Here is a 21,470-nt window from a genome sequence, read left to right as displayed (position 1 = left end):
GGAAACAGGGTGTTATGACAATATATGTTCTCTTTAGTTCTCGAGGAGCTTTTGCACGCTTTATGGCGGTGGGGGGCGCTGTGCTGGTGTAGTGTTAGTCTTTTGGTTTAGGTTGGATCCGGGAGATGGGGGGTGGGGGTTAGGTTAAGGGGAGGTGGGGGTAGGTTAGGGGAGAACAGGATGGAGGGTGGACGGACTGGCTGAGAAGGGGCAGACGTAGTCGAGGTAGAACTCGAGGGTGTGAGGGGGCGGGTCGGAGGGGGACGTGGTCGTGGCATCGTCGGTGAAGACGAGGCGGTGGCCTTTGAACTTGGGTGGGAGGGCCATTTTGTGATGGGTTGTCTTCAAGTCTGAGTTGTCTAAATGTGTAAGCGTAGGGAAGCAAGTTGCGAAACGCAAGTACTAGGGGAGGGAATGTATAAAGATATCATGACAGAGTCAGAGACAGTGAATCCGGCAATGCTCGACAGAGCCCCGTGGAATGATGCAATTAACAGCAGCTTACTTACACAACGACAGCAATAAGCAGGTACGAAGGTTAAAGTGGGGGAAGAGGGGCAGGCCTGCGAGTCTCCAACCATGGAACCTTTCCTAAAGTGAGAGTGGGTTTATTATCGAAGTACAATGCTCATCCTCTTTTTAAATGGCAACTTGAACTTGATACATTTACAAATATTTAAAACGATGAATGTCAAAACTATGCCTGTTAAGCTCCCCCCTAGAAGTCGTGTGTATACCTGACTAGTCAAAACGGCAAAAGCAACCAACGTGAAGAGGAGCGCGGGCAAATAGTGTTAATGGCATGGAAAGGTCCGCTTTTCGCTTCTTCTTCCTCACTCCCGCTCCACTCCCTGCACCCGAAAAACATCCTCCCCAGAAATACCGCGGACGATCATCACATTATCGGGCAAGGTCTTGGACAACGCCTGACTGTCAGGATTGAGTCTCTTAACAGTCCCGGAGGTTGCCGTTGGTCGCGGTCCCGGGGTGTTATCGGCGGGTTCTTCGCCTCTTTGGTCGCTTCTGAACAACCACGACTCGTCCAACTCCAGATACTGCTCCCGGTCTCGCCTAGCCCTCGGAGTGTTCCACTGACTACTATCTTCGGACGAAGTGTGTCGTATCTTCTTCCTCTTGCTGACAAAATAAACCCTCACAAACTTGGAGAATCCAGGCATCGAGCTGACGATGATGGTAATGTGCAGTTCAACCACACTATAGGAAAACTCTGGTTAGCTGATTCGGTCTCTTCACGCCCGTACCGGGACTCACCTGCACAAAAGCACAATGGCAGCTTTCCAAGACTTGTCTGGCGAGTTCGCCCACAACCGAATTCTGTACACCAGCGATACGGTTGTAGCGATGACGGCCCTGGACCAGAAAGCATCAGCAACTGCTCTCGCCCGACAGTCGGCGGTTGGTTTGTCCTCACAAAAGCCCTACCGAAAATACCGCCAGCGCCTTAAGCCGTTTTCTTGTCGGCCAGCTGAGTCTCGCAACAACAGGGACCGGCAGCAAGAACATGTACAAATCTAACACGAGATACAGTATCGAAGCCGCAGGAGACCAAACCACCATATGGTCGAATTTCAACGCCACATCATCCCAGGACTGCCCTGGCCTCGGAATATCGTCCAAACATTGGGAGACAAAACTGACTATCGCAACAATACAAATCACCGCCATCCCGATACGGATAGCGATTCTCATGCCGCGCTCAAGGGTAAAAATCTGGTGTAGCAACAAGAAGATTGATGTTTTGGCCATTACCGTCGCCATTATGGTAATCAGCGACCGTCCGAAACGTAACTACCGTCAAGGATTTCGGTGAATCTCAACCCTCGAGTAATTCGTTTAGCCAGGGAACCGACCTACCTTGACCGTATCACCAAGGAGCCAGCACAGCGGGATATCCCACTGATGGCGCGCAAGATGAAGTTCTGGCCACCTCGCACCATTAACAGCCAGAAGACCAGAGAATATATCAGGACACTCACGAAAGAACATCAAAGTCGTCTCCGTGACAGCAAACACAAGTCCTGCTGTACAGCAATCTGATATACGTATTAGCCGCCGTGTCATCATGTGAAGGAAGCTGTTTCTCTGTGGAAACGTACAATCGCTCCATGCCAGCTGTTTTCTGTTTACGTACAGCCTTCCGCCCGTGGTGACGAGAGCCGTGGCCATCATAAAGCTACAAACTGCGATGATAGCCGGGACGAGAGCCCCGCGGTCGGAAAAGTCCGACACCTCGCCCTCCGGTGGTTCGGCCGCTGGGAGTGTACACCGGTCAACGTTTACTATGTCGTCTACCATGCTGTTTTGGGGAAATTATTAACTTGGTTAAAGAGTCCGCCAGGATGAGAACCCAACGGCGGTGGAAGCGTGCTTGACTTTCATGAAGCAAGTGATGGGGGACGAAGGTGTGCACATACTCCTCCTTAAAACGCCATGGAAAGCCTTAGTGCAGCCATCCTGCGCCGTTTCGAGGACCACCGGAGCACTGTCGAAGATCAGGTCTGCTTTCCAGGATGGCTTCGCTGTTGTTTGTCGCCCCAAATCTTAGCCCGCTGAAGGTGTGACCCACGATAAACCATGGCTCGGCGAATCTTGCACTTTGAAGAAGTGGCGGTTCTGAACCACTTACGGCGCCGTCCTGTCCGCCACATGCCGGTATTGTTTGCCCTCTTAGCCTTGTTTAGCAGCCAGGGCCGAGACAAGGGATAGGCGTCGTCACCTTCGGTTCCGGCGGACGCCATAATGTGCCTTTCTTCTGTGGACGTCCATCAAGGGCCAGAAGCCTTCCGGCTGGGATCATCCCCGGTAAGCGCGGGGGAGATAGTGGCCACAGGTACCTCTTACTTAGATGATTCTTGGAACACCTGCTTGGTATTTCTGGCCATTGCCCATTCGCATGCATCGTGGACAGTGCGACATGACTTACTGATGCTCAAAGCGAGGACCTGATTCCTGGCTTCACATGACTTATCTCCTTTTGAACCCAGTAGTAATTTGCCGCGAGCGAGGGTGAGACTCATGGACCCATGGGCCTTTCGAATATCGGGTCATTTGGGGGTTGTGTTCAACGATGGTGTAACGAAGTTTGATGAGGAGCTTCGCATGGCTGAACGCAACACAAGCACAGTCAAAACCTGGGTCGTGACAAAAGACCAATACACCGAAAAGAACAATACACCGTGGGAGAAGAATCCATTTCCACCTGGCATTATCCATGCGTTGCCCCTGAAACAAAGACACTGTATACTCAAACTAAAAACATATGGTGAACATTGCAGTACAGAATAACAGTACATTTTCCCCATTCTCAGTATCGGTAAGCTCTCTGGCCCAACCTTGTTTGGCGAGATAGGAGTCTTAGCCCTTTACCACCCAAATGAATTGTCATGAAACCCCGGTCGACGGTTCTCAAGCGCACATCTCGACTCATCATGAATATCACTTCCCACACCCCGCCCCCAAGCCGAACGTCCATCCGCCTCATCATCTTCGTAGAGATACAAAGTAGAACTCCAGTCATCATCTGAATCGAACTCGTCACGGGTCGGAGCCAGGTTCAGGTTGAAGTACCCCTGGGCCAACACCCGGTTGAAGGCGGCAGCCTGTTGCCTTTTCTGCTTCTCATGTTGTTCGTTGCTCCGGGATGACCAGGACTTCGAGAGCCAGGCACCCATTCTGGGAAGGGTTTCGGGAAGCTTGGCCCACTGGGCCTGCTGCCATGCCCTGATATGAGCGATGCTCTGCATATTGGACGCCATTGGAACTCACGGGATTGGTCTTAGAGAAACGGGGATGCTGGATCGAGAGATCAAGATGGTCATCCTGTCTGCTTATGTATATCCCTAGAGGAAACCGGGCATGATTTATCAACAATAAGTGTCAGCAGACAAAGCATTGTGGTGAAACAGGCTGGCTGAGTGTTGTCAGTTTCTTTGTGGTTGTGACCTAGACAGCCATTGACTACTAACACACAAGTTTGGGTGTCTGTAAGCCACAGCAAACAACTAAACGCCTGGTGTCTGGGTTGTGACAACTCATACTCATCTGTTGGACAAGTATGATGGCGGTAAGCCAACCATTCCTCTGTCACTACCACGTCCCCGTCTCACAAAAGGGGTTAGAAAAAGGAATGAGATGTGGTCTCTATTAGCCAGGGGGAGCATAAGCCATCATAGCCAAACCCACTTTCATTCGCGAATCCAACAAGTTCCAACCCTAATCAAAAAGACCAATACACCGTGGCCATCATGCACCCAAATCCAAGCATCCTCAAACAGCCCCGTCCTACGAACCCTCACCACGCGTAACCGTCACCGTCTCAAACGTGCCGGGCACAGTCAACGTAACAGTTTCGACCACCCCATCCCAACTTGTCGTCACCGCCCCGGCCCCCGCAGCGCCCTCCCCCGACGAAGAAGACCCAGACCCAGCAGCGGCAGTAGCGGTAACAGTAGCAGTCGCCCCCCCACCCTCCCCTCCACCCTCATTATTACAAACAAACCCATTCAGCACCCCCACATCCGTCCTCACCGTCCTACAGGCATCACCGCTTCGATGCATATCCTCCGGCAGATCGAGGTAGTAGTAATACCTGCCCGAGCTGCTGCTGCTGCTGCTGCTGCTGCTATCGCTGCCTCCAGAGCCTAGGTCGGCGGGGCACGCCTAGAAGTCGCGGCGTGAGTCGTTGTAGACTAGGTGGCCGTATTCGTCGAGCGCGAAGAGCGGGGCGGGATAGGCGGGGGGTTGGAGGGAGCAGACGACGGCGGTGGATGGTTCTGGGGGGTGGGTCGGTGCTAGTTAGAGGACTGTCTTTTGGGCCGGGGGGTGGGACGTGTAATGGGGGGGGAAGTGGCAGAAACACTAGCTCACTTGGTGATATGGGCGTGCGAGAGGTATGGACGTCGCCGGGGGCAAGAGGTGGGTGCTTACCGGGCCACCAACACCCTCGTAGGCCTGTGTCATACAGTCCGCCACCCCTGAGATGGAAGATTGTGGCTGGGGATTCGGCGGACGAGCCCTGACCTTTTGCAATGCCGACCACCTGGCCGCCCTCTACCTGTCCGAGGATGTTGCCCTCTGCAACGAGACTGAAGATGCAGTTTTGGGGAGTGTTCTGGGCTAGAAGTAGAACTGCCCAGCTGCTGAGAAGGGTAAAGGTGGTGAGAAGGCCGGCCATCGTGTGGTATTGGTGAGAGTGAGCGGGCTGGAGGTTGGGAAGTTAGGTATGCTGGTATATGACTTGGTAAGAAGTAAAGTTCGGTCCTTTTATGACTTTAGATCGTATGGGGAGGACCGCGCTCTCGCCAGTGGTAGCGTGACACCACCGGGTCCGAATGCTGCTTCTAGTATTATCATGGTAGAAGCGAATGCGCGAGTGTACCCAGCGCCGAGGCAACGGGCCGGGGAATCGAACTTACAGCCCGCGGGTGCTATCCGTCACGGGGTCGTACTTGAACACCGCAGCGGAGCCGACGATGAGATGCCATTCGTGATACTTCGGCCGAGCCCATCGGGTCGTGTAACGAGCTGGTGAGAGTTGGATGGACAGCTAGGTCCCCGCCGAAACCCGTATATCACGACACAGAGGTGAGGCGCCCTTGTCTGAACTGAAGGCAAACATTTTGACGGGCACGGCATATCGGGGTGGCAACGGAGTTTAGCTATTGTGTGCAAGCTCTTCGTGATTTCATTTCATCGCCATCGGCTGGAGGACTACCTGGCCTTTCTCCTCTTCTTCTGGACTGGCGGATCTGCTTCATCTTCCGACGGGAGGACATCACTTGCGCCCTCGATCTCGAGGTCAGACTCGGCACCCTCTTCTTCACTGCCCGCTTCCGAACCATCCTCCTCCTCGGAGCCTTCCTCCTCCTCATCACTTGAGTCGTCCAGGGGTATCATATCTTCCGCAGCTTCCGTTCGAGCCGCTGTATCAGCCGCATCTTCTTCCTCAGAATCACTGTCGCTTGAGAAGCCAGAGAAGTTCTCATCCTCATCTTCCTCACCGTCCTCCTCGGCTGCTACGGTCGAGCCAGCCAATGAGGTACTGGCAACGGTTTCATCCCCCTCACGTTTCCGCTTGAGGGGCATCTCGCCGAGCCGCCCCTGCCTGCCATCGATGACAGCGTCGTCGTCGCCCCCTTCCATAGCCGGAGCAGGCGTGAACCAGGGGATTTTGCCGCGCATAAAGTCATTGAGAACCATTTTTGCAACGCCGTCCACATCCGGCTCACCGCCCTTGAGTAGCCTGCCGGATTTCCTCGCCATGAGTTCGAGGAACTCGATGTGGTCTTTCCAACCCTTGAGCTCGTACGTCCTTTCCATGTGATGTGTCTTGACTTTCTTCAAGACAGCAGGAATGTATTGTTCCGGATGCTCTACGTTCTCAACACGGACAACACCGCGGAGGAGAAGATCCTGGGGGGTATCGTTGTGGTTTGGTGGTACAATACCCGGACAGTCGATGAGATAGATCCTCTTCATTAGTGTAACATACTGCCAGACTTTGGTTTCACCCGGAATGGGTGCGACCTTGGCGACCGCCTTGCCCCGGAGGGCGTTGATGATGCTCGACTTGCCGACATTCGGATAGCCGATCAGACCGACACTGATCTGTTTCCGGTCTTTGTGGAGAATGCTGAACTGCCGCAGAAGGTCTATCAAGGAACCACGCCCGAAGGGGTTCTTGATGCTCGACCTCATGGCGCAGGTGGGGTGGTCCTTCTGAAGCACTCGGATCCAAGCGGCCTACATCAGTCAGCATTTGTTGATGCAAATTGTTTGATGTGTGGTATAGGGATGTGTGAATCATCACTAAGAAGACAGCCATGTGCCATCCGAATGGATAGTGGCGGCCTTCAACTCGTCTGGAACACGTCCGGTATCCGGTGATAGAACCCCAAAACGGCGCCTATCAATCCCCGATCTGATGACCAGACCAGGGAAGTTGGAAGTGGAGATCGCTCTCCCAGGGACGTAACGGATTTCTTCCACTGAACATACATAAAGAATGCAGAAAGGATCCTGACTAAAGCCCTGGGGCCAGGTAAAACCTGACGTAGGTGGAGAGTAGGGATGATAGAAGGGCGCGTACCGCTGTGCTCGAGGGAACGAGATCAATCTTGTTCAAAACGAAAACAAGATGTTTGTGAGGGGCTTCGGTCTTCAGATATTTCTCGACATGGCGACTACGGTGACAAGTTAGCACATGATGAGGTAGGGATGATTCAAGGGGCGTCCACATACCATCTTGTCCCCAAGGGATCCCGCGCATCTATTACATGGAGAATAACATCTGATGAATCCATCACCTTGTCTGGGAGGGTGTTAGTAAGAGCCCTTGAAGAAGGGTACCCAAGGAAACTCACAAAGCTCGTTCCAAATACGCTTGGACTGGCCCTTGCTGAAGATGGCCTCCTTCGCCGTCGCGACACTGAAGTCTTCCTCCACCAGCTCATCGTCATCCAGAACTATTGACCCCACAGTACCGTTGAGTAGCCTGATCTGTTCCCGACGCGCTTGATACGTATCGAAGCTCTGTTCTGTGTAGCCCGCAAGCTCGTCGACGGTGTTGAAGCTAAGCTTCGGCCGTTTCCTTTGTGCCTTGGGCCCGAACGTCTCCGAGAAGGGCTCGCTCTCGATGGTCATCTTCGCCTGGTGCTTCTTTAACCCATCCTGGAGGCTAGGTCCATCCCGAATCAAGCTCATAGGTAGCTTGTTGCTCTTCAGCAGGACTGAGTAGGGGTCCTTCTCCTTCTCGGCGATTGCCTCCCGGAATGACTTGAGCGTGTCTTGGGAGATGACTCGGGTGTTGGTGAACCACCTCCTGTTCGGCTCGACAACGGCCTTAGGGACCTCCCGGCTCTGGTAAGAGGCGGCCTGGACGATCTTGCCCTCTTTGTTCCGAGTGGCCTTTCCATCCTTGTACATGTTCAGGGTCTTGACCTTTTTGGCGGTGCGATAGAAGTTCTCGCCCTTGACCTTGGGGTCGCCCGTCACCTTCCCCTGCCGCTCCATGCGGGACCGTTCCTTCTTGCCTGCGCATGTGTCAGCCGCGATTGGACTCGATTGAAGAAGATGGCGAGGCTGGGGAAGAGCGCTTACCGGTACCCATTTTAGCAATTGGTCTGCGCTAGCAGCTGCAGGAACAATTACTTGAGTAAAGAAGAAGAAGAGAATTCCCCGCCTGCAAAAAATAAAGGAGCAGCGGTCTTCCACGGGGAAAGGTGTGGTGGAAGACAAGGAGAAAAAAGGATGAGAAGAACGGGGACGGAGCGCGAAGCAAGCCAAATGAAGGTTTTTGGCGGGGTGGAGCTCCAGAAGTCTCTTCGCGATAAAATTTGGCGGTGAACCACGGCGCAATACTACAGGTCCAGCCGCGCTAATCCTAAACCGGGCTAGCGTCGCCCAACCCCATGTCCCGCTTGAACAAATTCCAACTTCGAGATCACCACTCCCACTCGTTACGAGTCTCGAATCTCGCATCTTAGCCTCGACTCCCACCACCCCGCCCGGAAGCCCGGTTCTGCTCGCGGGCGGATTTACAGCTTCCTCAACACCAATAATGGCGTCCCCACTCTCCCGACCGTCAATATGCGGCCTCCAAGCGGCCCTCTCCTCCTGCCGCATCTCGACAACCACCACAACGACGACCAAGACCCTAACGAACACAACCCGTACATCACCATGGCGGCGCCCATTCAGCAGCACCCCGCGCCCCTCCCAAATGGGCCCCGTCCCGCCGGAATCCCCCCGCTTCATCACCATCCCGGAACCCCCCCAATCCTCTGAGCCCAAGCTCCCCCCCATCAAAGGCCACCTCCCCATCCCGCGCGACATGTTCCCCAAGCGCGAGGGCGACCGCAAAATCAAGCGCGGCTACCTCCGAGCCGTCACGCGGGTATCCAAGGCCGAGCGGGCCGGCCTGGCACCCAAATCCGACGAGGAGGCCCGGCACCGGGTGCTCGCGGCGGCGCGGCGCAGCGCGCTGGCGTCGGGCGTGCACGGGCTGTACGAGCGCAAGGTGGAGCGGCAGAAGCGCGCCACGGAGCGGTCGGAGCGGCGGCGGCAGGCCAACTTGGCCGCGGCGACGGCGCCCGAGCGCCTGGACGACGTGCTCACGCGGCCGACGGTGCGGGCGGCCACGGCGCTGGTGACGCGCGTGGAGGCGGACCCGGAGCGGTTCGAGAAGGCCGAGGCGGCCCGCGCGCAGCACCAGGAGCGGATGGCCGTCAAGGCGGAGGCGCGGCGGGATGCGCTTGCGCAGCTGTATGTGGCGGCGCAGCGGTTTATCATTGATGAGGCGGAGCTGGAGGCGCGGATTGAGGCCATCTTTACGGCGGATCACCACCGTATTGGCGGTAGGGACCGCGGGCAGAGCATCTGGGACTTGGACTCGGCGCCCGTCAGCGTGGCGGACCTGCAGGCTGCCATGTCGGGCTTGTCCAGCAAGGCCATCGAAGGCCATACTTCGAACGCGGTCAAGACTACCAAGAGGCAGAAGTCCGTGGCGGAGGAGCTGACGGGTGGCAAGTTGTAAGGGGGGAAAATGTGGTTGGGGATAACGCTGTTGTTGGCTTGGTCGCCAATGTATCAAACCGTGTAACGGCATGTACAAATAGAAGCCGGGCCGGTCAAGGCTTTCGAGATATATGCATTGCGAATGTTGTTCTACAATGAAACTACAAGGAGACTATGTACGGTATGTGGTGACATGTAATGTAAGTGCGTGGTGCAAATGTAGACTCCTTCGAACGCCGAATTCCCACGTTGTTCCAACTCCCCCAGTTCGATCACAAGAACAAGATACAAAAACACAAGGAAACCCCCCCTCATTCTCCTTCGCCCACGCCCGATGTAACCAGTCCGCTTGAAGAGCAACACGGTCTCTCCTCGCAACGTGTTCAAAAACCAACATCACAACGCAGTCCCCTAAATCACCGCCTCTCAACAAGCAACACATGCATCGCGGCATAAGCCAGCACAATAAACACAGCACCAAAAATCCCTAGGCCGATAATATCCGGCCACATGGCCTGGTTGTCAAAGCCAAACGAGCTCAGGATAGCCGCCCCGGGCACGGTGATATCGATGCCAATCTTGTGATCGATCAGGGTCAGGTGGGTGACTTCATTGACAATGAGCGCCTCAAAGCCGTAATGGAAGATGGACAGCCACTGCAGCCACAAGGCAGCGGGTGGGATGGCATCGTGGTTCAGCAACAGGCCCGCAAATAGCAAGCTGAACAGCATGACCAGGCTGCCGATGAGGTTGGCAACGCCGCCGTCCTTGCAGACGATGCCGATGAAGAGGCAGATGGCGGCGGCGGCGAGGTTGAACAGCACGAGCACGAGCATGAAGACCAAGAACTTGTCCGCCTCTGCCACGAGGCCCGTCATGGGGTAGACGATGGCCCCGAGCAGGATGGGCGGGATGATGCGCAACGGCACAATGTCGAAGAGAACCTTGGCTGCGAAGTACGTGATGGGCGAGTAGTAACCGTTGGCGCGCTCGCGGACGAAGAGAAGGCGTTCTTGGGAGAAAACGGAGAGCGTTGTCAAGGTGCTGAAGCCGAAGAGGGCGAGAACGAAGAAGAAAAGACCGAGACGGTTCTGGAAGCCTGCGATGGTCATGGACAAGCCATAGAACAGGTAGCCCGCGAAGACGGCCAGCAAGATGGCGATGGCGTAGTGGGTCAGCATTAGCATCGGGTTGCGGTACAGGTTGCGCCAGGTTCGCTGGGAAAGCAAGGCGAACTGCCGCCAGTAGCCGATGCGCGCATACCCTTTGCCCATGGCGCCGAGGTTGAGGTTGGGGCCGTCGACGATGTATCCGTTAGAATTTTGACCGTTGCTGTTGGTTGCTGTTGTGATCGCCTGTTGGATCTCATCGTGGGTGTTGCCGGCGATGTCAGACTGGATGTAAGAGTGCACTAGGATATCGAGGTCGGTGCCCGTGGGAGCAGGAGGCGGCAGGTCGTCGTGCTCGTCTTGGTTGTGCGGCGGCACGCGATGGGGGGTCTGTTGCAGTTTGTAAGCCCCAAGCTCGTCACCGGCATCTGAGGATGCGGCAGTATCTACCGGTTGCTTGCGACGAGTGTAGAGCTCTCTCTCTTGCCTGACTCGCACAGAATCCCGGCGTCTGCTCTTTGGGCGAGAGGAGGACGGAGCTTCGATAGTGCTGTCGTCTCCAACACTGGCGCCAGAAATGCTCGCAATTGACTTGACAGCGCGGGTGCTGCTCGGACCAACGCTCGCCACGTCTGCCGCAAGGGTGCCGTCGTCGAAGGAAGTTGTGGAGCTGGCGTGCATGGTCAAGTCGACGAGGTAATCCGCAATGTTGAAACCGGGAGGGCAGCTGTATCCGATCTGGTCAAAGTAATCCTGGCATTGATGCAGCGGGCCTGAATAAACAGTCTTTCCCTGAGCCAGCAGGACAAGGCGGTCAAAGAGTGCAACGATGTTAGACCTGGGCTGGTGGATCGTGAAGATGACGGTGCGCTTGTAGGTCTTGGCCAATGTGACGAGGCATTCGATGACGTTATAGGCGTTGTACGCATCCAGGCCGCTCGTGGGTTCGTCGAGGAAGAGGATGGAGGGGCTGGTGACGAGTTCGCAGGCGATGCTAACACGGCGCTTCTCACCCCCAGAAATGCCACGTCCCTTGCCTTCTTCGGATCCGATCAAGGAGTCTCGAATGTGGTAAATACCCAGCTGTTTCTCGACCTCGAAAACTCTTTGCTCCTTTGCCGCCCGGGTCATGTCTCGGGGGAGGCGAAGTAGGGCGCTGGTGAGGATGGTCTCGTGGACCGTCAAGGTAGGGAGCATCGTATCCTCCTGGTCGACGAAACCGGTGGCGTTTTTGTAATCCGCATCGCTGACCTTTTCCCCATTGACGTAGAACTCACCAGAGACCTGGCCACGCTTGTTTTTGCGAGCAAGAATATCGAGAAAAGTGGTCTTGCCCGCGCCCGACGCGCCCATGATGGCGGTAAGTTCACCGGGATGCGCCATGCCCTGGATACCCGTCAGGATATTCTTGCCGTTGAGGTTGTAGGAGACGTTTTGGAAGTATAGGGATGCCGGTTTATGGTCCGCCATGAGCCTGATCGCTTCGTCGTCCGAGTCATCGAGATGGATAGGGCCGTACTTGAACTGCCTCCGGGACAAATACCAGGTCCCGAGAATGACGGCCACCAAGAAAAGCGAGCACCCGGCAATAACCCCCGCGATCAGCGGGGTGTTGATCTTGGGAACGTCGGGCTTGAATCCGGGCACCTCGGTGTGGTATAGACACTCCCCGGCGCCACAGGTCAGGAGGATGCTCGTGTCGCCGAAAATGGAGCTGATCATCTTGTTCATCTCCGGCTCTTCAAATGCGCACTTCTTCGGCTCTCCAGGTCGCTGGACACACTCGAACTTGGCGGGGCCGCGGATCACCTTGACGAGGAACTCGGTGAGATCGACCGAGCCGTTCGCGCCGCACAACATACGGTCGGGTATGCACTCGCAACGGACCTCCTCGCACTTATAGGATGTCGAGTTCTTCCCTCCGGAGGCATCGAAATCGGCGCTCGATTCGCATTGGTTCAGATGGCACATGAAGGACTCGAGCTCATCAACCCAGACTGGATAGTATGTGAGAGGGGGCAACATACGCACGGCTCAGAGTTTTGGACTCACACTGGAAATCGCATTCCCCAGACGCCTTGTCGCAAGTGAAGGTAACCTGGGGCACCTGGGCACCGAGCAGTTCCCGGATAGCCCTATTCGTGACATCACACATCTGGTAGTTCTGCTTCACCACCTCGCCGCCCGTGTAGCAGACGCCGCCGTCCCCCGTCTCGGTCATGGCGTCGCATGCTCGGTCGCTCGTGCACATGTTGCAGTTGATGCCCGTCCATCCATCGTCGCATTTACAGGACTTGCCCTGTCGCGCCGGGCGTTTTTTGCCTCGGGGTAGGGATCCGCATACTGTGCCATGTTGTCAGCTTGGCTCCTTGGCCAACACCGGTTCCGGGGAGAGATCGCGTACGAGGCTCGAGACAGTTATCGCCGCCAAACCCCGCAGGGCAGTCGCATTTACCGTCGTACCCGTTGCAAGGCGCGAATTGGCCGCAGGAGTTGATGGGGAGGTTGCAGTTGAAGCTGGCAGAAGATAGCCATCGTTAGCCGAGCAAGAGCCACGCAGGGGAAGAAGATTCGGGGTATTAGGGCATACCATGGAGGACAGTCCTTTGGCCGATCCGCCATTAAGGCGAGTTGCGCCTGCATCATATCGTTAGAGGAGAAGCTGTTGGAGGTTGCAGCGACGCATGATAGCGATAGCGATAGACCCGCTAGAGCGAGTACACGCCGTAGCCGGAACGCCATGATGGCGGTAGTCGATTATCGCCAGTGGTAGACCTCGGCGACAGAGCTGGCTGATGCAAGAGGGGAGGGTGGGCAATAGGTGAGAAGCTGGGCGGATTGTTGAGGGCTGCGCCGGAAGGCTGCGTGCAACCAACCCCACGATTCAACGGACTCAAGCGGCCAACGGCCCAGACCAAGGCACAAGCCCCCAACCTCTTGGTCACACTCTCACCGAAACTTACGCCACTCTTGGCCGCAAGGTTGGTGACGGGTCGAGTAGAACGGAAATAATCGCTGAAGAATGTGCTTGGTAGAGACCAAAGAAGTAAATAAACAAAGCGAGAAGGAAGGATACAAGGGACAAGAGTGGCGGCCTTGAATGGTGATGACCAGTGACCGGGAACCGGCGGAGGTGCCTGTTCCCCCGATGATGTCGCTGTGGAGCTGCGGAGCGCTCACTCCAGGCTTGGGTCAGGGGTGCATTTGGGACTTCCACTCCTTGGCTGGCACACTGAACGCGTGGCTGGAAAATGGACGAAAGTGGATGCAACTGATCAAATAGAAGTCTGGTTGGATGGAGCGAAACCTGGGGTGAGACAACGCTTAAATTGTTCAGGCACGTGCGACTTCGTCGGCTGCCGAGCGTGTCGAGCGCCATAAATCGGCCACCCTGGGCCTCTTGCCTGGTAAGGGGCTTACCAGACAAATGAAGTAGCAAGGCAATGTAGAACGATAGATGTGGTGTGGGTTGCCGATGAAGCATTTACCCAGCGTCAGGAGATTTATGTAAATGTGTGGATCTGATGAATGGATGGATAGATGTTGTCTGGAGGGCGCACGATTGACCGACAGCGGCCGACCCCACCCCTCCTGGAGGAAGCTGCTATAAAGCGGGAGAAGAAAGCAGTAAAATCGGAAGACTATTTATATTTGATATTGACTTGATAATACACAAGATACACAATAAAAACTCACCTCACTCGCTAAAATCCATCAAAATGGTCAAGATTGAGCCGTTTGAGGTCGAGCAATGGATGGACCGTCTCGAGACGACGCCAGGGGTTCTCAACATCGCCGAGACATGCGCCGCCTCAGTATCTGTGGACGACTTGGTGCGAATGTGCGAAGATAAGGATGCGCCGGGCCCCCTCTCGCTCTCCAAAAAGCTCACCTACGGCGCCATCCGCGGCTCTGAGAACCTCCGTCAACGCGTTGCCGCCCTCTATGACAGGGCATCCGACGCCGAGCCGCTTCCGGCCGAGAACGTCATCATCACCCAGGGAGCCATCACCGCCAACTTCTTAACCTTCTATACCCTCGTGGGCCCCGGCGATCATGTCATCTGCGTGTACCCCACCTACCAGCAGCTGTATTCGGTTCCCGAGAGCCTGGGGGCCGAGGTGTCCCTGTGGAAGCTGAAGAAAGAGAACGGATACATCCCAGACGTGGCAGAGCTAGAAGGGTTAGTGAAGGACAACACCAAGGTATGCAGTAACCCCCCCTCACCCACACCTCTCCCCACGGACCCGCCATACTAACCACACCACACCACCACACCAGCTCATCGTGATCAACAACCCCAACAACCCCATGGGCAGCACCATCCCCACCACCACGCTCGCCCAAATCGTCAGCTTCGCCCAACAACGCTCCATCACCATCCTCTCGGACGAAGTCTACAGCCCACTCTACCACTCCCTCCCCGCCAACCAACCGGCCCCCCCCTCCATCCTCACCTTCGGCTACGCCCAAACCATCGCCACCGGCTCCATGTCCAAAGCCTTCGCGCTCGCGGGGATCCGCACGGGGTGGATCGCGACGCGCGACCCCCGCATCGCCGACGCCGTGGCCGCCGCCCGCGACTACACCACCATCAGCGTGTCGCAGCTCGACGACCAGGTCGCCGGCTACGCGCTGTCGCCCGCCGTGGTGCAGCCCCTGCTGGCGCGGAATATGGCGTTGGCGCGCGCCAATCTGGCGTTGTTGAGTGCTTTTGTGGAGAAGTACGCTGCGGTGTGTGCGTGGACCAAGCCGACGGCGGGGACGACCGCGCTGGTGCAGTTCCGGGATTTGAAGGAGGGGGGCGCGCCGGTGGATGATGCGCGGTTGGTGATGGATGTGTTGGAGAAGACGAAGGTGTTGGTTATGCCGGCGAGTCCATGCTTTGGGTTAGGAAAGGATTTTAAGGGGTTTGTGAGGATGGGCTATGTGTGTGAGACGGAGGTGCTGGTGGAGGGATTGGAGAGATTGGGGCGGTATATCGAGGAGTATTTGATGGGAGAAGGGAGGAATTGAAGATGCAACTGCGACACGTGTGTTCCGAGAAGTGGGAACAATTTCCACGCTGCGCCAGCGCAGAAGTGTCAGAACTAGTAGCGAGAAGGACAGGGAACTCCACGTTTTGGACCCCCGCAACCTGATGGGTGTTAGTTCGAGTCCCTACATTGTACCAAGTGGATGCTGTACATCCTCGCTTGTCTTGTGTAGAGGCTCGCGAGCGAGGCGAGGTAATCGCGGCCCATTGGCAGGCCGTGGGCGAGTAAGCGATGGAACGAATCGTTGGGGATGGTGGAGGCAGGTACCCGAGCCTCTCCACCAACCATAGGCTGCATGCTTGGTGAAGATCCGCTATGCCACTCAGCTGTAGTGGGGACCCCGCACGCCGAGGCGCGATCAGCTTGTAAGCAGGTGGTCATAGAAACTGGTTCGAGGCTGGTGAATACCACTTCCAAGTCAACGCAGGACTCAGTGGTGATCGTCTTTCTCCTTGGCTTTCAGCCGCAGACCTTTTCTACCCATGCTATTGGTTCATACTGATACTTCTTTTACTATTTTTATTTTGTCACGATGCTATTCGTCGGATACCCAAGTAAGAAGGTCGGCGAGTGCCGCGAATCGAACCACATGTTGCTATTTGCAGATGTCACAGGTGGTAGTATAGCCACTGTCGAAAGTCTGAACAAATGTACCGAGGCCCGCTAGGTATGTACATACCGAAGCGATGTTCGAGTTGGCATGCAACTCGTAAGAGGGCACTAACAACAAAATTTTTCACTGGTCAGAGACCAGGAGTGTACATTCCGGACACCGAAAGTGGAAGATGAAATCATAAAGTGGGATCCAGGGGCGTGGAAAGGAGAGCTCGAGATATAAAACGGCACCCTCTGAGGCAGTTTGAGCAAGTTTGTTCAAGCCTCACAACCCAGCCACTATCATTCCTCCTTTCATTGCTTCCGAACTTCGGAACTGACAGCAACCATGAAATTCTTCACCCCCCTCGCCCTTCTCATCTCCCTCGCCTCCGCCCACCCTCAACCCAACATTGCCACCTTTGAGGAGCAGTTTATCAACTCCCTCCCTCTCGTCTCACGTTCGGAGTCATCCGCTGGCAACACCTCTGCCATCACCCTCGTCGGCTACAAGTCTATCCCCATCGAGCCGGAGCACGTCGCCGACTTTGAGAAGGACTACTTCGCCAATGTCTCGCTGTGGGGCAGGAACCGCATCTATGACCGCCAAGCCCGCGCCATAAGGGTCTACTTCCCCGTTGCGGGGGCCCTACTCCCCCTAGGTGCCCGCGGCGAGCACGTTGAGGCTGACCTTCTCGGCCGGGTCCCCTCGACCCACGCCGACGACACCCTCCAGCTGCTCGGGAGGGGCCTGCACGTGCTCGGCCGCAAGAGGACCGACCACGTCACGGGCGTCGAGGGCAACGTCGTCGAGAACGGCATCATCTACCTCTCGGAGCCGGCCAAGCCCGTGCGCCACGTCGGCCGCGCCGTCGTCTACAACTTTGGCGGCAAGGAGCTGCACTCGCACGGCCCGTCCGGCCACCCGCACAAGCGCGCCGAGTCGAAGAAGGGGTGTCTGCAGAATCACAACGGCAAGAACTGCTCCAAGGCCTACGGCATCAACAAGGGCCGCTGCAAGATGAACACCAAGGTGTGCATGGACTACAACGGTGTTGTCACCGACTGCAAGAACTACTCTTCGGGCTGGAAGAAGTACAGGAACTTTGTCGATAGCGATTGTGATGTGTCGCTGGGCAAGGGCCATTGCTGGAACGAAATCATGTAAGACTGACCACCTAAAGAGGGAGATGTCCATAACGGATGGTATGTATTTCAAGTGGCAATGGAAACGATCATGAATAAAGCATTTGGGTTTGAGCTACTCGAGAAATGTCTGTCGTCTGGGAAATAGGCGGAAAAATCGGCAAAACACGTACGTACGATAGGAAGGTGAGTTGTGTATATACAAAAGGAGAGCGCGGAAACAATTCATATTTTCTCGTCTGTTCCAGTCTTTTGAAATGTTACTTTGAAGTCCTGAAGGCAACTATCGCGAAAACTTGAATTGGGTTGTTGCGCGGACCGCCTTCAAGGTCTTTAGTGGCCACCGTGACTCGTATCAGCCCGGTGCTTCTACTCTCAGGGGGTTGAGAAGCGGGTTGTTTTCCCGCTTAGGAGCTATGTCTGAGCTGAGGTCACTTGATTTCTGAGGATCGGCAGCTGCGACGCTTCATCAACCGCTTGCTTGGCCGGATTGTGGGAGCGAAATCGGCGCGGCTTGCCCAAGGCAGCTCCAACGATGTACCCCTATTCGCGACCAGCAAGGAGATAAGCGCGCGGGTTGGTTCAACACAAATGTGTTTATACGGAAAACTCCCTAGTCTTAAAGGGGCGCTGTGGCTCTAGATAGCCCCTTGACATAACCGTTGGTCCTTTTTTAATAGAATGGCCGCAATTAAACCTCAAGCACGCCACTGTCACGGTAATGATTCAAACCCGAGAAAGTAATTTTGAGTCGGATAAGCTCTTGTTTCTCGCTCGCGTTGTACCTTTTCTCACACATCACTGTAAATAACCGGCTCCAAGGGGTGCGGTTGTTGAGAATGCAGCACTTTTTTAGTCACACAGTTGGGCGTGTATCTGGTCTGATCGCCTTGGGAAATGCAGTCGGTACGTTTATAAACTCGGCCACCATCCAACTCCGAGCATAGCCAAATTTGTTACTCATGTGCCGAGGAGTCTCAACTGCCACTTCTCTTGTCATAAGAATCACCCTGGCCCGTCAGTACAACAAGGCTCCATTATCCGCAGCAACGTGGTGAGAGTCATCGAGCCTCCCTATCCCCACGCGATGTGCCTCGTCTGAACCAACAACGGCATTAGCATACAAAACGGTCCGCACATGCCCCTGTCGCGGCGGCAGCGGCGGATCCCGGGGCCAGGAGACTCTTGCGGGCGCCAGCAAAGTGACTGGTTGGGGTGGGATGTTTGGGTGCAGCAGGGAGATGGGTAGGAAATAAAAAAAAAGGAGAAACAGCAGCAGCAGCAGCAGGTTGTTCCGTTGGAGGCGAATACCACCAAGTATGGGACAGAGTTCCAAGCCAGTCTTTTGGCTCTTTCTCCCGGGCCGTAATGCAGATGAAGACTTAGAAGATGAGTGCTTGCATATGGTTAGCACCGGAAGAAGATGAGGGTGCTATGAAATTGTATAGACCATTAACTACCAAATCTAGAATTTGGTCACAATGCCTGAACTTTTTCGACAGCCCCGCCACTCAGATCATGGTTCCAGAGGCAGGGGCGATCCAGGAACACGAATAGGATCGTGCCTGGCAAACATCGGGTATAGGTACTGTGGGCATACTTGAGCCACCGGAACGGGGCTTAAACGCTTGATAAAATCCCCCGCAAATCGTCTATCGCTGCTGTAAGTGGTGCATCAACCGCCGAGTTGAAGGGTTTCACATTGCACATTGTTTCAGCGCTGGAGCAGCATGGGACTCATGCCCGCTAAAACTGCCAAGCCCCTGTTTCCAAGTTTACCCGCACTAGCCAAGTAAAGCTTAGTTTTTCGATGAGATCGTGCAGGGACATCCCCTGATCCGGCAACTGGCGGCGGGCAGTCACACTTTCTCGGACTTGTTCCTCCTTCCGCTTTGTCACTTTGTCTGTGGCGAGTCAGTGGGCCGTCGCCTCCAATACTCGGCCGAACGCGCGCTCAGCCCCATCGGCCACCTCATACTTCGCTCGTTTCAATCGACTGCCTTGGTTTTCTTTTGAAGACGGACTTACCCCGTCCTTCGTCCTCTCTTTGAGCCGCTCTCTCTCTCTTTGAGCCTTCCTAAAAGGTTGTGGGTCCGTGACCACTTCATGTCGTATTCTGTCCGGATTTGTCACTCTCATCTCTTCGTTTCTCGCTGAGAGCTGACACACTGCACTGCTTCCACACGGGCCTTGCTTCTCGCCACCTGCTGTCCTCTTTCGCACCGATTACCTTTTACGGGCCTTGGCGTGCGAGTTTCCGTTGATCAGGATCAGTGCATCCATTTATTTACCAGGCTGTCGTTCACTGAGTATCCGCTGCTGATCTCACCAACGGACTCCGTTCATTTCACAACAGTCAGCCCTCGCAACTATGAAGGGGCCCGATGCTGTGGCCTTGGGCGTGCTGCTCGCCGGAGCCGTCCATGCATCTGCCGGCAATGGCGTTGTCCAATGGGACATCCAGAGATCGCAACGACCGGAGGAGTTCAAGAGGCTGAGGAAACGCGCCGACACCTTTGAGGAGGTTGTCACAAACGAGCAAGCAAGAGGAGGGTATTTTGCTACCTGCCGGTTGGGGACGCCCGGACAGGACCTGACGCTCCAGCTAGATACTGGGAGCAGCGACACTTGGGTGCCGGATTCCGAGGCTCCGGTGTGCAGGGCGGCTGGTACTGAAGGGTGTAGGCTGGGAACCTGTATGGCATTCCGTTGAGCGGTTTGGAGGAATTGCATTTTGCTAACATGGTGTTTAGTCAACCCCGACGAGTCAAGCACCTTCGAGGTCGTCGGAAAGGACCAATTTGACATCGAGTATGTGGATAACAGCTCTTCAAAGGGCGACTATTTCACCGATGCCTTTGAGATTGGCGGCGCCACTTTGCAAAACCTAACCATGGGGCTCGGTCGCCGCACTGATATCGCATATGGACTCGTCGGTGTGGGCTATGCCGTCAATGAAGCGATCGTGGGGACCACCCAGTCGCTTTCGTCCGTCTATCCCAACCTTCCTGTCGAGATGGTCAATGAGGGCCTGATCAACACTGTCGCTTACAGCTTGTGGTTGAACGATCTGGGTACGTTTCGCCGACGCGTCGCAGGGTTGCTGTTTTTGCTAACAATCCCTAGACGCCAGCTCGGGAAGCATCCTCTTTGGTGGAATCGACACCAAGAAGTACAAAGGAGACTTGACGAGGATCCAGGTCTACCCTACCCAGCAGGACATTTTTTCGGCGTTCTTGGTCGCTTTAACGACCGTGGAGGCCGTCAGCTCCAGTGGCCAGGACACTTTGACATCGGAGGCTTTCCCCATCCCTGTGGTCTTGGACTCTGGCACTACCCTCTCCTATCTACCGACCGACCTGGCGAGACAAGTCTGGAAGGAAGTCGGTGCTATCTACTCCCCCGAGGTCGGAGTGGCCGTACTCCCCTGCAGCATGCAAAATAGCAAGGGTCATTTTTCTTTTGGCTTTGCTGGTCCCAACGGGCCCCGGATCAACGTCGGTATGGACGAGCTGGTCCTCGATTTGACCTCGGGAACCCCGCCGACCTTCCTCAGCGGCCAATACAGGGGTCAGGACGTGTGCCAGTTCGGCATCCAGAACTTTACTTCGGCGCCATACCTGCTGGGTGACACCTTCCTCCGCTCGGCGTACGTGGTTTATGACCTAGTCAACAACCAAATCGGCATCGCCGAGACCGACTTCAACTCGACCGAGAGCAATATCGTGGCATTCCCTAGCATGAGCGCTCCCATCCCGTCTGCGACGGCTGCCCCTGACCAGAACCAAGCCACTAATATCCCGGCTGTGACGTCCCCGGCGTACGCGGCAAGCTCGGGATTCCTGGAGAGTGTGGATGGATCGGAGAATGCGGCTCCAGGCATGTCTGCGGCCTGGGGGGCAGGGCAGATTGTGATTGTGGGCGCCACCATGATGATGATGGCACTTGGCTCGGGTTTATTCGTTACATTTTAAGCTGCCTTATTCATATAGGCGAACCTGGTCACCGAGGGGATCTTTACCTACATAGGTACCATAATAGACCTGGGAAA

General features: G+C 55.6%; 9 protein-coding genes across 9 annotated transcripts in view; 4 read left to right on the top strand and 5 right to left on the bottom strand.

Moving 5' to 3' along the window:
* CHGG_01363 (uncharacterized protein) overlaps positions 1–327 on the bottom strand; it is a gene marked incomplete at both ends in the record, with an annotated part of 976 nt that extends 649 nt beyond the window's left edge. The window contains one exon of the mRNA XM_001220583.1: positions 178–327. Within this exon, the coding sequence (XP_001220584.1) occupies positions 178–327 (150 nt within the window). The remainder of the gene's footprint in view (positions 1–177) is intronic.
* A 506-nt stretch (positions 328–833) lies between these two features.
* CHGG_01362 (uncharacterized protein) lies at positions 834–2,759 on the bottom strand (the record flags this gene model as incomplete). The annotated part of the gene is made up of 5 exons (XM_001220582.1): positions 834–1,215; positions 1,273–1,371; positions 1,876–1,992; positions 2,153–2,273; positions 2,648–2,759. The coding sequence occupies 5 exons, from the start codon at positions 2,757–2,759 to the stop codon at positions 834–836; spliced, it is 831 nt and encodes a 276-aa protein (XP_001220583.1).
* A 1,543-nt stretch (positions 2,760–4,302) lies between these two features.
* On the bottom strand, positions 4,303–5,194 carry CHGG_01361 (uncharacterized protein; the record flags this gene model as incomplete). Its single annotated transcript, XM_001220581.1, has 3 exons — positions 4,303–4,680; positions 4,948–4,971; positions 5,075–5,194. 3 exons carry the CDS (start codon positions 5,192–5,194, stop codon positions 4,303–4,305), a joined length of 522 nt encoding a protein of 173 aa, XP_001220582.1.
* A 536-nt stretch (positions 5,195–5,730) lies between these two features.
* Positions 5,731–8,031, bottom strand: CHGG_01360 (uncharacterized protein; the record flags this gene model as incomplete). The annotated part of the gene is made up of 4 exons (XM_001220580.1): positions 5,731–6,762; positions 7,018–7,067; positions 7,261–7,288; positions 7,369–8,031. The coding sequence occupies 4 exons, from the start codon at positions 8,029–8,031 to the stop codon at positions 5,731–5,733; spliced, it is 1,773 nt and encodes a 590-aa protein (XP_001220581.1).
* A 547-nt stretch (positions 8,032–8,578) lies between these two features.
* On the top strand, positions 8,579–9,553 carry CHGG_01359 (uncharacterized protein; the record flags this gene model as incomplete). The annotated part of the gene is made up of 1 exon (XM_001220579.1): positions 8,579–9,553. One exon carries the CDS (start codon positions 8,579–8,581, stop codon positions 9,551–9,553), a length of 975 nt encoding a protein of 324 aa, XP_001220580.1.
* A 397-nt stretch (positions 9,554–9,950) lies between these two features.
* CHGG_01358 (uncharacterized protein) lies at positions 9,951–13,385 on the bottom strand (the record flags this gene model as incomplete). Its single annotated transcript, XM_001220578.1, has 5 exons — positions 9,951–12,640; positions 12,696–12,986; positions 13,099–13,160; positions 13,234–13,280; positions 13,365–13,385. 5 exons carry the CDS (start codon positions 13,383–13,385, stop codon positions 9,951–9,953), a joined length of 3,111 nt encoding a protein of 1,036 aa, XP_001220579.1.
* A 977-nt stretch (positions 13,386–14,362) lies between these two features.
* Positions 14,363–15,659, top strand: CHGG_01357 (uncharacterized protein; the record flags this gene model as incomplete). Its single annotated transcript, XM_001220577.1, has 2 exons — positions 14,363–14,848; positions 14,925–15,659. 2 exons carry the CDS (start codon positions 14,363–14,365, stop codon positions 15,657–15,659), a joined length of 1,221 nt encoding a protein of 406 aa, XP_001220578.1.
* A 963-nt stretch (positions 15,660–16,622) lies between these two features.
* CHGG_01356 (uncharacterized protein) lies at positions 16,623–17,865 on the top strand (the record flags this gene model as incomplete). The annotated part of the gene is made up of 2 exons (XM_001220576.1): positions 16,623–17,437; positions 17,691–17,865. 2 exons carry the CDS (start codon positions 16,623–16,625, stop codon positions 17,863–17,865), a joined length of 990 nt encoding a protein of 329 aa, XP_001220577.1.
* A 1,925-nt stretch (positions 17,866–19,790) lies between these two features.
* On the top strand, positions 19,791–21,393 carry CHGG_01355 (uncharacterized protein; the record flags this gene model as incomplete). Its single annotated transcript, XM_001220575.1, has 3 exons — positions 19,791–20,100; positions 20,173–20,493; positions 20,546–21,393. The coding sequence occupies 3 exons, from the start codon at positions 19,791–19,793 to the stop codon at positions 21,391–21,393; spliced, it is 1,479 nt and encodes a 492-aa protein (XP_001220576.1).
* Positions 21,394–21,470: the final 77 nt, after the last annotated feature.

This window comes from Chaetomium globosum, genomic scaffold (assembly GCF_000143365.1).
Source record: "Chaetomium globosum CBS 148.51 scaffold_1 genomic scaffold, whole genome shotgun sequence".
Taxonomy (NCBI): Eukaryota; Fungi; Ascomycota; class Sordariomycetes; order Sordariales; family Chaetomiaceae; genus Chaetomium; species Chaetomium globosum.
The sequence above is the reverse complement of the archived record's forward strand: the minus strand, read 5'-3'. Positions and strand labels throughout refer to the sequence as shown.